General features: G+C 42.8%; 2 protein-coding genes across 5 annotated transcripts in view; one reads left to right on the forward strand and one right to left on the reverse strand.

Moving 5' to 3' along the window:
• Phm (Peptidylglycine-alpha-hydroxylating monooxygenase) overlaps positions 1-5,903 on the forward strand; it is a 22,484-nt gene extending 16,581 nt beyond the window's left edge. The window contains exon 10 of the mRNA XM_084593709.1: positions 576-5,903. Within this exon, the coding sequence (XP_084449835.1) occupies positions 576-756 (181 nt within the window). The 3' untranslated portion in view covers positions 757-5,903. The remainder of the gene's footprint in view (positions 1-575) is intronic.
• Positions 4,614-14,351, reverse strand: part of LOC146198292 (mortality factor 4-like protein 1) — a 25,911-nt gene continuing 16,173 nt past the window's right edge. For 2 of the 4 annotated variants that reach the window (XM_084593710.1, XM_084593711.1), the window contains 3 exons: positions 13,788-13,823; positions 9,041-9,125; positions 4,614-7,371 (listed from right to left, as the gene is read on the reverse strand). In XM_084593710.1, the coding sequence (XP_084449836.1) occupies positions 7,290-7,371; positions 9,041-9,125; positions 13,788-13,823 (203 nt within the window). In that variant the 3' untranslated portion in view covers positions 4,614-7,289. The remainder of the gene's footprint in view (positions 7,372-9,040; positions 9,126-13,787; positions 13,824-14,351) is intronic. The other 2 variants (XM_084593712.1, XM_084593713.1) reach the window with 1 other exon arrangement.

Below are 14,351 nucleotides of genomic sequence, written 5' to 3' on the forward strand. Positions count from 1 at the left end.
ACCCGATATTGTCTATGCCAGTAGAAAACTAAAAGCTGTTAACATTGCTTTGGTACTAAATGGTGGCAGTAACGCCATCTGTGATCTGCAGAGGAAAGGGCCACAATGTTAGGGCAGAACATTGCGACGTTGTGCATCTCAATGCATTCTTGTGCATTGAGATGTACAAGAATGCATCTTCTTCTACAGGCAGCAGATGGAGCCACCATTGCCCTTTGGCAGCAAACTGTGCTTGCGACCTTCAGTTCTTTATTTTCGATGCATACGATTATGGGTTTACGTCATGGGTAGCCGAAGCAGGCATGTAGTGTTGTCAAACTTATTACAAAACGAAAGTTGCCGCAGTTTCCAAGCATTACACCCAGTTTCACTAATGAGCCAGCTGCTTAGGAGGAAAAACTTTTAGGTCTCTGTGATAAAGATGCACAATACTGTATAACATGCAGTGTGATGGTTACTGCATAAATAAAATTTTCTGCAAAGATTTTGAATTTGTGTGTGTCATTCGTGTTTCAGTCTAACATTCAAAATTAAGTGAAGGTAAAAATATCTAAATGACTGTCCATTTCATGCAGTGCCACAGGAAATGACGAAATGTGCAACTTCTACATGATGTACTATGTGGAAGGGGACCGCATCCTGGAGCAGCACGATTGCTTTTCATACGGGCCACCTATTTATTACTGGGGCAGGGATCGGCTGCTGTCTAATGCACTTACTCCCGAGATGGACAAGAAAGCAAGCACTCTGGACTAAACTCCCCATTTCGCCTGACATGATAGCTACCATTTGTGCTGTGTGGCTGACTTTTCGACCTCCTTGACCATCTTTTTTTTACTTTCCTCCTCCCTTACTCCAGCACTACTTAAGCTGGTAGTTAAGAAATGGCTGGTTTAAAGGGTCTCAAATGTGAGAGAGAACAAACCTAAAACATAATGCCCTCACTGGCATTGGCAGCTGCGTGCTTAGCTGAGCCTTTCATGCTCGAGATGGCAGAGTGGAGCACTTGTGTGCTGTGGCAAGGTTCGTGCTCTCCCATTGGTGTTTGTTAAGGCATTGAGACTGCTGAATGTTTTTGACAAGCACCGGCTACCTTCATGAATGTGAAGCCCCCTAATCTTTTACTTTGTTCAGATCCGTGCTTACATGGAGTAAAGCAAGTAAAGCATAACTTTCTTAGCACTTTTGATCAGCACTACTGATACAATTGGACACGCTGGAGCAAGGTAGCCGAGTAGCTGCTTGCAAACTGTTTGGAAAAAACAGTCAGCATATTAGTGCGACAGTGTTAAAGGCCCCATTCTCCGGAAAATCCGGTGTCAGCATTTTGAGCAAAATATCATGGGATGCCTTTGAGAGGTGGTAGTTAGAAGGTGAGATGGGAGGGCACTGGCGGGTTGTGTGACGTCATGGGACCACTTGACATGGCTGAATTGGCAGGAGCTGCCACCTCAGACAGCCCCTTTCTCATCTGGCCTCAGGTTCTCATCTGGCCCTGAGAGGGCCAGATGAGAACCTTTGGGTCCCAAATCAGACACGCTGCCCCTAGGCCAAGCAGGCATGTTCGTACGATTTGGTTAAAGGAGTCTTTATGTCAGGTGGCCTTTCACACGATGTGGTAGCTTACAACTGTGTGCAATGTATGAGATAAGAGAGACTCGAATCAAGGGATTTGTGGTTGTAAGCAAATAGCAGCGTGCCTTTATGTGAATGAGGATCTGCACGGACAATAGCCATTAACACTGTTGCTTCATGCCTTTAAAGGCAGAGCTTGAATGTCCCCCAAATTTTTGTATACTAAAACGTCCAACATCACATGGTGTAGTTTTTGAGAAGCCTACTGTTGCAGTGAAAAGGAACAACCTATTTGCTCCGCACGCTAGCAGCAACACTGCTGCACGTGACTGCAATATTGGTGCATTCAGAATTAAAGTAGTAGGAAGTTCTGGTGACTGCTGGCACTTCCTGGAATGGGTAAAAATATAGGTTGCAGTATGGTATGTGGTGGCATTCATTAGTGTTCCGATTCCAAAAAATGTAAAAAATAATAAATGTCGAAAAAGCATGATTGGGTGTGTGGTTTTAGCTCTGTATCCTGGGTTTAAAACATTGTAGACTTGAGCATAGCTGTTATTATGGCTTAGTGCTATAGTAATCTGTTCATTTATGAAGTATACAGGTTCGTTTGAAGAATTGATTTAGCTGGCTTTCTCTAGCTGTCCTCCTCGGGTTGACCAGTTTGCGTTAAAATGTATGAATATGATAAAGGGTAAAACTTTCAATCTTGAATCATGATCTTGCGTTGTCTAGGGTTCTAGGCTAGATCTGAAGAATCATTTTCTTGCAGTTAGATCTGTGTCAGCCCAGCATGTATTGTAAAATAACTTACTGGAGTCATATTATTTATTTTCAATATTCTTTGTGTGAAAATACAAAAGGGAGTACACTGAAGGAACAAAACGAACAATAACAGCAATGTAAAACCATATTAAATGCTGCCAAGTATTAAGTTATAGCTGCCATTATCTGATTCGAAATACAGCACTGTTGAGCATCAATGGGAAACAGTATCTGACCAGTAAAGAATACAGCAACAAGATTGCTTATGGGCGAGTGAATTTGGCTGCGCAAAGACTTCCAAGAAATGTCTTATCAGAGTTAGATGTCATAGTAGCTAGCTATAGTTAACCAAGAAAGTTTTAATTTCGCTAAACATTATGGAGACTATAAAATGCTACTTGTTGCATTCATAAAGTTATGGTTTTGAATGATAGATTTAGGTTCAAGATAATGGCACTGCTTTGATGCGCTCAGTAAAATAGGAGCAATGGAAGCGATTAGCCTTGCATTGCAAAAATCACTTCATTTGTGAATTTTATGTTCTACTGTTTCGTCAAGGTATTTTATTAGTACTTAAGGCAAAGGGCCTAATTTTTTTCTACCTTTGTAAAGAACAAATGTTCTGAGCCCTTTAATAAGCATATTTTTGGTACTTGTGCAATATGTGAATATTCAATCTCCTTGTTCTAAGCGAGTGGATTGTAGTAGTGTTTTTAACAAACAGCTTGTTTGGTTCTCAGTGGTGTCTGCATTCAGAATTCACTTTCTTTTATTTCCCAACATCAACAAGCTCTTGTATCTACCCTAGACTACAGTGGCTTTTTGAACATCCCAGTTCATTAGGTTATGCAAATTGGTTCCCCAAACACCACATCTGAGGTTAATCCGTGAGGCTGTGCAATCTTTGAGGCACAGTGAGCTTAAAATTAGTGAACATTATTCTGGGTGATCTCATTATCAAAAGCAGTGCGTCATGTGCCAGGAAAAAGAAAATTGAGGTGCCAAAATTACATTCAAACCTAAGCAGCTAGAAATCTTGCACCTCTTTTGTGACCAGACACAGAGAAGCACAACTTTACTAGACTGCTGCTATCCTCAATTGAAATTTCGGTGAACAAAAAAAGTGAACAAGCTTGACGCACTCATTCTCACTTCATGATTTGTCATTGGCACTTCAAAGATAGTGTGTTTGTAAAAGATATTTTTCTTTCTAGTCTTATATAATATATATATAGCCAGTGCTGTCATATGCTCAGGGAACCCGAAATTGAGCTTCATTCTGAACATTAACGGTAATTAAACATATAAAAAAAGACATTTTGGGTGTATATCCACTATCTAGTTGTCAGGGTCACAGCCTACTACTGTGAATTTTCAGTTCAATGGATCAAGAGAGAGAATAGAATAGAAAGGCACGCAGGTTAACTAGGCGATTCCCAGTAGGCTACCCTACTGGGCATCAATATGGTCAAATTCAAAATAGGCCAAAAATTTCAATAAACCTACAATGATGGCATAATGAAACTTTTAGTGAAATCAGTTCACGTCATTGTGTTGCATTCTGTAACGACTGTCATAGCAGCAGAGTATTAAAAGAAAATCTGTAAGCATAACGGTTCTATCATAGACTTTCCCATTTGAGCTCATCTTAGTTCTTCCCCGTGTATAGGCAGCTGCACATTTTCTCTCAGAGGTTGGTATTTGGGGCACCTTCTTCGAGCTTGAAAAACAAGATTTAATCTTTTTTTTTTAAATGCACTTCTGTCCTGTATGTGCAGCTGTTGAAGTGTAGCTGCCATGTTCAGTGGAGCTTATACAAGAGTAAGCTGTAGATGATTGTCTTGCAAGTACGCTATATATTCAGAGAATCAGCGTGAGCAGATCTGTATAGTGTTTATTATTGCTTTCATTTCAGTGCACAGACAACTCTGTGCTCACTTCCTGCACTCAGCTGTTTACAATAGCCGAGATACTCATATTCCTGACTTTTATTTTTCTATTTAACATCATTTTTGTTGAAGTCGGCATCATGTGATTACACTCTAGTCGGTGCAGAGTGAACACTTATTGGCAACTGCTAAATTCAACTCGACATTAAACGGCCTTACAGGGATTTACGATAACCTTTGGCAAAGTCTTATTGCAAAGCTCTTGTTTGCTTGAACAAATTTGTTAAGCTGAAGCTGTTACCAAGGCACAAGAAGCTGTGTGGCTATTTCTGTCACCTGACCAAACCATTTTTGAAGCTAGTTCAAATCCAGTACACTTACAAAGTTGAAGTCGGCATCATGTGATTACACTCTAGTCGGTGCAGAGTGAACACTTATTAGCAACTGCTAAATTCAACTCAACATTAAACGGCCTTACAGGGATTTACGATAACCTTTGGCAAAGTCTTATTGCAAAGCTCTTGTTTGCTTGAACAAATTTGTTAAGCTGAAGCTGTTACCAAGGCACAAGAAGCTGTGTGGCTATTTCTGTCACCTGACCAAACCATTTTTGAAGCTAGTTCAAATCCAGTACACTTACAAAGTTCCACGTGCATGATTCTGTTCTCTCAATGGAAGAGCACCTCAGCTTCCTGTTGAGAAACCAATCTCGATTGCTTGTTTGGGCCAATTCTGTTCTGTAATGAGTTGATGCTGCAATTTTGGATACTTAATGCAGCAGCTTGGGTCAGTGTTCTTTTTGTGTGCACGTGCTCAGAGTTAGCATGCTATGATAGATATTTAGAAAACGATGCATAACCAGAAGTTCTGTTTCTATGCCCTTGTAAGAATAGAATTGTACATGATAATAGACTCTTACTTGTGTGTACATTCCAAGGAGCCCAGGGGCACCAGTGTTCCAGTCTTTCCCCCCATCATTGGTTTTTCAGTCATTCCAGTGAATGGCAGCTAACAGTTATTCACTCCTATATCAGTGCTGTGATTAATGTAACTTGTGCATATTTGTATGACTGGTCTTCTTCAAATTGTTAGTAACAGTGGTCGTAATGTGCTCGTGTTGCAATATTGTTTGAACTTTCCATGTCTGCACAGATTCTAATGTTGGCTGCGGTTGCACTTTTGGCTTTGTGGGGAGCTTGAGCTGAAAGTCGAGTTTCATAATTGCATGCAACAGGTGTTAAAGATGTGGGACGCATTTTCTGTGCACATCTGTTTATCAGCTGTGCAAGGTAGCCAGGTGCAGGGGTTTTCGACCCGTACCCGCTAAGCGTTACAATGGCTTGGGCTGGATGAGCCAAAACTTGATGCACCTGTGGTGACATGCTGCACAGAGAACAAGGTCGCTGTTCTCTCACAGTCTTGTAACCTGTGATCATTGTGTATTGTCGCAGCACTGCAAGCTTGAATTTACCTGCATATGTCTTGTTTGATGATACACTGCAGAAGTTGATGCTCTCACTGGTACACTGAAAGCACCAAGGGCACTGGTGCTGAGCATTGTAACACTTTTTGTGCGTGTTCTGGAAACCTATAGTGCCCCATGTTGTCCTGTACTACGATGGCTGTGAGAATGTGCAGCTTGAAAGCTGTAATAAATGAGATTTTAATTCGGCTGCCACTGGAGCCCAGACTCTTTTCCATCTGCAGACATAGTTCTTTCTATGCATATCCAACAAATTTATTCAGACAGTTTCTGACCTTGCGCTGTTTTAACAGTAGGTTTAAACTTGATTGCAGGAACGCTTCATCAGCCTTAGTCATGGTCTTGAGGTATCACCTAAAAAAAATTGTCACAAACCTGTAAAAGCCCTGCTCTTATTATATTAGTCCATGTCTGCCAGTCAAAATCGACCAAGAGGAGTGGGGCTAACTGACCGGTTTGTTACAGGTTTATGATGTAATCATTTCATAATATGACCCCAGGGTTCATACAGAATGAGAGGTGCAAAGAAGCCTTATTTTAGTACAGAGCATTAACCAAAGGGGGGAGGGGAGATGGTTGGTTTGAGGGGTTTAACGTCCCAAAGCGATTCAGGCATTCAGGCTATGAAAGACGCCATAGTGAAGGACTCCGGAAATTTCGACCACCTGGGGTTCTTTAACGTGCACTGACTACGCACAGCACACGGGCGCCTTGCTTTTCACCTCCATCGAAAAGCTGCCGCCGAGGCCGGGATTCGATCCTGCACCCTTGGGAACAGTAGTTGTGGTTGTGCATTTATCAACAATCTCAAAGTTTGAAACAAGTTAAGTTTAATGACTGCAGGCACTATCACTATCTGTAACCACTCTCATTTCGACCAACTTTGACCGCCGTGTTTTGACACACTAGCCCTATGCAGTGTTCCGAGAGCTATCGCTTTTCCTAGTTCACAAGAGTGGCAGTTGCATTCAAAGGTGCTTGAAGCGTACTTCCATATGAACGTTAGACAGCTTGTTTCAGAAACCCTTGGAAAATTGCTCCTATGCTATTCAACATGCTTACGAGCAAGGTGAATTTTAACGTTTGTGCTTGCTGCAGTGGCCCAACCGTACACAATACAAGGCGTGAAAACGAAACTATACCACATGCAAAACAATATAGTATATACACCTATACACCCAGGCTTTTATGCCAGACCAACTTTTTCTTTCCCATATGGCGTGAAGGACCACTCTAGCTAAATAGAAGAAGGAACAGGTGCACAGAAAGCAAGGTTGTGTTGAACATTGTATACATTTACAAACACATTCATATACATTGAACACATCCATCAGCAGATGAACCAGGGTTCTCTGACAAGTGTGGACAGCCAACAGCAGGCAGTACACAGTTCCACAAAGTGTGCAAGAAACTCTTGGAATTGGAAGTGTGTTCCATAGTAACATTATTATTTAACTGGCCTATGGCCCACCCACAAACTTGCATCGATGGAATACAGTAGAGGAGTTGCTGAATGCAGTAGAGGGGACACTGATGCATGCAGTGATGATAGACTTGCGACAGTGCAGCTTTCAACTTCAGATGGCTTTTCGCTGGTAGTCTGGAGGCGCTATCGTGTAGTCATTGAGACTGAAAAGCTGCGAGTTCCTAGCCATGTACCTGGAGAAAAATAATCCAGATTGTGTCATTCTTCTCAACTTCGCGTTTTCATTTTTTAGCATCTCAAATGAACATCAATTGCTTTACATTAGTGGAAACAACAACCGCCCTGAATGCACTCTCAGACTATTCAAGTCAGGAGGCCAGCTATGTACAGTTAAACCTGGCTATAACTAAATTGTAATATGTCTGCGACTTTTCATTACATCCAGCTTTTTGTTATATGCAGTTTTAGCGTAAAGACCCAAAAGGATGATGCATCATGGAAACCAAATGAAGTATTGAACGTAGGAAAAACAGCCTAAAAGTGCTTACAGTAAATAAGAATTATACTCGAAATTATAGAAGCGGTGAGAAGTTTCACGATCGCATACATGCCGTCGCCGAACAAAGAGCTGCCTGCGTCTTCATACATATTCCCACTCGCCCAGCATCTGTCTGCCCAGGGAACCAACTCTGCCTCGCGTCGCTGGCGTGCTCCGCTGTTCCTGTTACAAACGCGCGGGGGCCCGCGAGGAACCACGGGGCAACGATGGACGCTGTTAGCCCCGTATCATTTTTCTTTGCTCTGTTATTTTTTGCCGCTTTTAAGCATTAACTATTGTACTGCCAAGTTCCAAAAGCGAAAGCAGCGAAGACTGCTGCGTTTGCCACATTGATGTGGCGTTGGCGCTAAAAAACGATGCGTTGTATCAACTGCGGTCGCCTGTAGCTATAGTAGACATTCCTATCACTTCAATTCATGTTTTATCATTCTGAAACTTGCGGGGGTTCTGCCAAATTTCCACTAATTTAGCATTAGCTAATGGACACTCGGCGCCGCGTGTTCGGGAGCGGTGTTGGGGAATTGGAAAATTCGTAATATTGAGGAATTCGCTACACGGAGATTCGTTACACAGAGGGCTGATGTAGTATCCATTCGTAAGCTTGCAAAGCTCGAAGCAGTCTGTATATGTCATTCAATAATGCAAACTTTAAATACTTTTAGAACAAGCTTTCAGTGCATAGAAAGAAATAAAATTAGTGCACTGCTACTGTGCGCACAACAGCACACTCGGTGCGCATCTGAGCACGGTTTGTGCAACTAGCAAGAAAAAAGTACATATCCAGTTGGCAATACTGCATGCAACTTATTTGATTTGGTTGACAAATGTAATACATCACACAAGCTGCAGCTTCCACAGAAAGGCTGCACCTCAAGGGACACTGAGGATAAATTAATCTAATTTCGGCTCTTCGTAAAGATCTCTTTGGCTATTTGTGGCTATGAGGATGTATGTGTAGCAGCCGAAGAATTATTTACTGCCGAAATTTCATTGAACCATGGAATGACTTCTTTTTCCTGGGTTCACAGTCATGACATCAATGCTGAAAAGAGCTGCAATTACCACATGGGAGTGAATAATAGCATTGCTCAGTGTCTGATACCACAGCCAAATAAATGCGCATCATTACTGAGCTAGGCCAGTGAAGTATACTTTCATTTTTCTAACTTGAAGAAATGTTTTTTCTCTTGAGAATAGACTCTTTGCTATTAAAATGCGTTGCATGTGACTGCACCATTGCGCACACCGCAGGCAACTAGCATCACGACTTCAGTCGCTAACTTGCAACTTTGGAAAGGTACAAAGATTTTCCATTTTTGCGAGGACAAAAGCAGACTACTCACTTTAAGAAGTCATGAATGTGGGTCAGCAGAAGCTGAGTGCTCTTTTCATCAAGTGGTGTGTAAGCCAGCATGCTGCCAAGCTTCACTGCAAAAAAAAAAAATATTTTTGCGGCTACTTTGATGCTGGAAGGAAACTGCACAGAATTCGTCATTGCTGGCAAGTCCCGCTTCCAGAAGCTAGCTCTGCTGCCAGCATTCACACTGCCCATGTCGCTATCCCACTGAGTTGCTTTTTCCCTGAGCAAGCACCACCCATAAATTGCAAAAAAAGAAAACTTTACTGTTATTTACTTCCCAGACACCGAAGGCACATTCATGGCAGAGGCTGAGGGCCATGACAAGCGAGCATACGCATTGCTCTTCTTTCCTTACGTGCACGTGTAAGTATGCACCCTCAAACGCACTTTTTCTTTTAAAACTTACACATTCATTAACTTCAAAAAAAGATGTGGAAAAAGAGCACATGCCACGCAGGAACAGGACAACCAAGACCGGTTTTGGAGCAGCTAATGTCCATTCTGAAGCACTATGGAGCAAAAAAAAACTAATCATTTTGTAGCAACAATATCAGTACTTTGGAGCAACCTGACAGTATGCGGTCAATCGTGCAATCGCAAAGGCCTCCGCTACTCCCTTCGCAATGCAATGCAGTAGAAGTGGTGCCTGCTTGCAAATGGCCCCTTCATGTTTTGAGGATAATTCACTTCAAGTACTGTGACCAGCACACAGTTTCAGCGTACCTGAATAAGCACATGGAATCAAGCGAGGGGAATCCACCTATGTGTTGCCAACTCCGAATAAAAATAAAAACGTTACGCGCCAGGCAGCATTCGAAATGGCGCAATAGGCCAATGTGTGCACCTGACCACAGCTGCGGGATGGTGCGAAATTAAGGAAACTGAAACTATTCAGTGAGCTTCACGTTGAAAGCGAGGGTTTCCAATCGGCGTCACGCATGCCATAGCACGCACCAGTGTCTGTGCGCCACAGTTACATTAAATTCAGGTTTCGGAGAACTGTATCGATGATTGCCAGCTGCGGCGGTCATACCTAAATGCGATCGTGCCCCATCCAATTTAATCGTTGAGAACCTGCCCATGTCCAGAAAACTGAGCATCCGATGGCAGACTTGCACGGGGCTGGACTGTGCTCCTAGTCTGAATTAAAGGGGTTAGAATTTGCAAGATTTCGCAAAATTTAACTGCGCAGGAATAAACCGGCTGCTGCAAACACACTGCAGCAGCGCATGCATACATGTTTAAGTCCGTTCCACGATGTTCCCAAGACGTGTTCCACACATACCGTGTCTCTCATAGTATATACTGATCGAAAATGATCGTAGCACTGGCACCCATTTGTCTTCTACGTCACTCATTGTGTTCAGGCCTGATGCTATGACATGCCGCACTGCACCACATCTCACTCGCTGGTGCCGCAGCACTGGCTCTTGATACCTTCACAGCATTGCTTTGAGTAACTAGCATTACCGCACATGTCAGCTCCATGGAAGATAAGTCATTTAACTGATGCGGCAGTTGTGGAATGCTGCAACCAGTGAACTGAGTTAGGAATCTGCAATGAGTGGCAACGAGCTCAGACAAAAAATCCTGTAATTTATGAGTACTGACATCGATCGAACAAATACAATAAGTGCGGTGCGAATAGAATACAACCACTACCTCAAACCATTTCGGACGTTCTTACACCCCTGAAAGCCGCGACATACAGGGCAAAAAAATGCTGATGGTTCAGCTTGGTTAAGCCTAGTGTGTAAGCGAAATCATTACTAATGGCTATATGTGGTATACATGTGGTAAAGCTCTTATTTACAGAAGAAGCTGGTCAAATAGAGCAAAAATATTCGAAAGACGCCAAGGAGAATAAAACAGAAGGCAAGAAGAGGACTAGTCACATGAGCAATTGTGGCCTGTGCGCAGCACAGTAACCTAGGCTTTACATGTAGTAGTGAAGCTTTCGCTTAAAAAAAAATAGTGTCGCGCCTGCCTGACCTCATTGGCACAAGCTGGTGCAATTTTGGTCAATTTAATGCTTTTGGTATAGCATGGCACAGAAAATTGCAGTTGTATCAAAATGGAGCAAATGCCACAGCTGTCTCATCCTGCATGGGCCATTTCAATGGTGTAATTTGGGAAATTGGTGCCTCTGAACTAATGATTCTGAGCATGCAAGGAATTGCGTATTTAGAAACGATAAGCTTGTATCAACCAGGATTTCAGTCTATGCCTGCTGAAGCTATGCAAATGCCTCGAAATAAATAAAGCTGCTCCACAGTGCCCAATTCAAACGAGTGCCACCTTGTAACCACTTGCTTTTGAGAGGAGCAGCTTAGTGATAGAGCCACAGTGCTTTCTATGCTAGCAAGACAATGACTCCGAGAAGATAGTTTCAATTCGGGTACTGCTACAAGGTAGAAAAGAGAGCTATGGGGACACACGGGAAGTTTGCAAAAGACCATGTGTTTCGCATTTTCTGATGAAACTTGATAAACCAGCACAGGCTGCATACAGTAAATGTCATGAAATGCACCTGACAAGCTGAGCGCACTAAGTCCCGACGTCTTGGTTTCATTGTACTATTCTAAATACTGTATAACTTCATTACAACACACAAGGCAATGGCATCAATTTTAAACTTTGAAGGGCTGTTGTTTTATTAGTTGACAGCAAAACTGGGATCAGGCATTCCCACACAGCGCCTCAGATCTCCAAATTAGCCAGGCTGGCGCAGGCAGCTGCATCAAATCATTCAGTCAGATTTACATTAGAAGCTATGGGACCACAGAAATTCGTCCCGTTAATAGGGTTCGAATTATTGAGGTTTTACGGTACTGGCAATGGTGTTTCAAGCAATCCACCTGTTCCTCACAATTGCAGCTCGCTGGCGGTGCAATGTGTTGTGACTGGTTTTTGGGGTTTAACGTCCCAAAGCGACTTAGGCTATGAGAGATGCCGTAGTGAAGGACTCTGGAAATTTTGACCATCTGGGGTTCTTTAACGTGCACTGACATCGCACAGCACACGGACGTCACTTCGTTTCGCCTCCATTAAAACATAGCCGCCAAGGCCGGGATTCGATCCCGCATCCTTGGGCACAGCAGTCGAGCGCCGTAACCTCTGAGCCACCCCGGCGGGGAATGTGTTGTGAATAAATGTAGAGCACATTGGACACTGTTCATTGTGGCAGCTTCATTAAGAGATTTCTTGCATCACCACCATAATGTGTCACTGTTATGGTTCTAGCTGCTACATACTGGTCTTTCAAAGGCTGTTAAGCTATCACAACGAACCATAGCCCCCGAGCATAGATGAGATGCAGATACAAAAAAACAGAAAATGGTTTGGTGTGCAACAAACAGAGAGGTACAACTGCAGTCACCCTCTGCACGCATCAAAAAGGCATCTTTTGAACTCTTGCTCACAAAAAAACATCACGAACAAGTTTGATGTGTGTACGCCAGGTGTTTAGCAAAGCCTACAACAAATAAAAAAGAGACTTCTTTAAGTACAAATATTTCCTATACAGCAGTGGCGTAGCTGGGGAAGGGGGGAAAATCGGTGCTAGAACACACTCCCGAAATTTTCTCAGTGCTGCATCCCCAACTCAGCTAAGCTTCTTTTTCGGCCATTTGTTTTTTCGACCGATGGTGTAAAGCACCCCTTGAAAATATTTCTGGCAACGCCACTGCTATACAAGCCACTGCTATACAGCTACATGCATGTCCCAGAAGTAGTTTGTCATACTTTTTAAGTACAACTAAGCACCTTTCATTGTACTGCTACTAAGGATTGTGCACTTAGATTTACCTCTTGCCATGTTTTGCCCTGCTCCTCTAAAAGACCTCAAAAACTAAGAAGTGACATGCGGAAGAGTGATGCACGAGTTAAATGCTCATTTCCTTTCAACTCCATGGTCACTCAGAAATCAGTTCACCAGCAGTGTAAACTACAATCAAAAGGTTCAATAACTGAATGGTTCACTGCCTCGATGATAATCTGGTACGCCAAGCATGCTGTTTATACCATTATGTTTAACTCTAACTGAGGCTTTGAGAAGCACAAGCGATGGGCGATGGAATAATACAGTAACATCCCCTGTTACATCAGATTTCAGAATAGAAAAATTCTCCCCAAAGCGTTACTCATTAGGAAGCCCTCATTTCTTGAAAAAAGAAAAAAGAAAAATCTGCAAACACCGACTGCTTTGCACAAGAAATCTGCATGGGAATAACTACTTGTTTCTCGGTGTGGACTATGTTGGATGAGGCAATATGCATGTCCTTGAAGATACTTGGGACATCAACAGGAAAAAAAAAAAAAAAAAAACTCTGGACATACACAGTGTAATATGGCTTCGCAATAACACGATGAACGCTGACAAAACAGTCTGGAACACACACGCCGCAAAGGCAAAGGAAATAGCAGAGCGCAACACAAAACACGCACGTCGCAAAGGCAAAGGAAATAGCAGAGCACAACACAAAACAACACCCCAATGTACCTACCTGGCCGATGAACCTGCCTATTAGTATGGAAGCTCTACATTTCGCTCGAACACCAGCACCACTGATCTCACAGATGCCAGATTTTTCAGCTGTTCACTTGACTTCATCGTCGCCCTACCTTCAGTGCCCTACGAGCTTGCAAACTCCACTGAATTCTAAATTATCCGAATGGTAGTCAAATTTGTCCGAGTTAATGGAATACTCATGCCACAACACTCTACATACCTTTGAGGGGACCAGAACGTGACGGGACCAGAACCGCTGTCAGAAATCAATGGGGGGTCGAATTAACAAGGTTTAACCGCATACCTTTGTGGACACACTACTTGCGCAGGTTCTGCAACGTTGCACATTAAGTTTCAAATGGAATCCAACAATACCAGTGTTGGTGGACGTTTAAAACAGGTGTATCGTGCTAATTAGGAGGCTTCCGACACAACTATTTCGCAGTAAGAGTCAGGTGCATGATCAAACTTGACCGATCGTTACTGCATTACTGCACTTACTGGCACATAAGCAACAGATTATTGCGCACCATATAAAAAATTGGATATCTCTCATTTGTGGAAGATAAACTGAAAATTTATAGCTGATCATTAATATAACTTTCACATTGGCCTTTCTTTAATCTCCGAAACGAGATTACCTTTGCGTCGTGGCTCAACAAACGGTGGCTATCTCAGGCGCTACTTTAAAACCATGTAGCTTTTGAGCACAAAACGGCAACGTCTACCAGTACAAGTCCCTTCATGGTGCACGTGCCACATGTCCTTTGTCTGCCCAAGCTAC

Source organism: Amblyomma maculatum, chromosome 2, assembly GCF_055883805.1.
Source record: "Amblyomma maculatum isolate TAMU_Amacu chromosome 2, ASM5588380v1, whole genome shotgun sequence".
In the NCBI taxonomy this organism is placed as follows: domain Eukaryota; kingdom Metazoa; phylum Arthropoda; class Arachnida; order Ixodida; family Ixodidae; genus Amblyomma; species Amblyomma maculatum.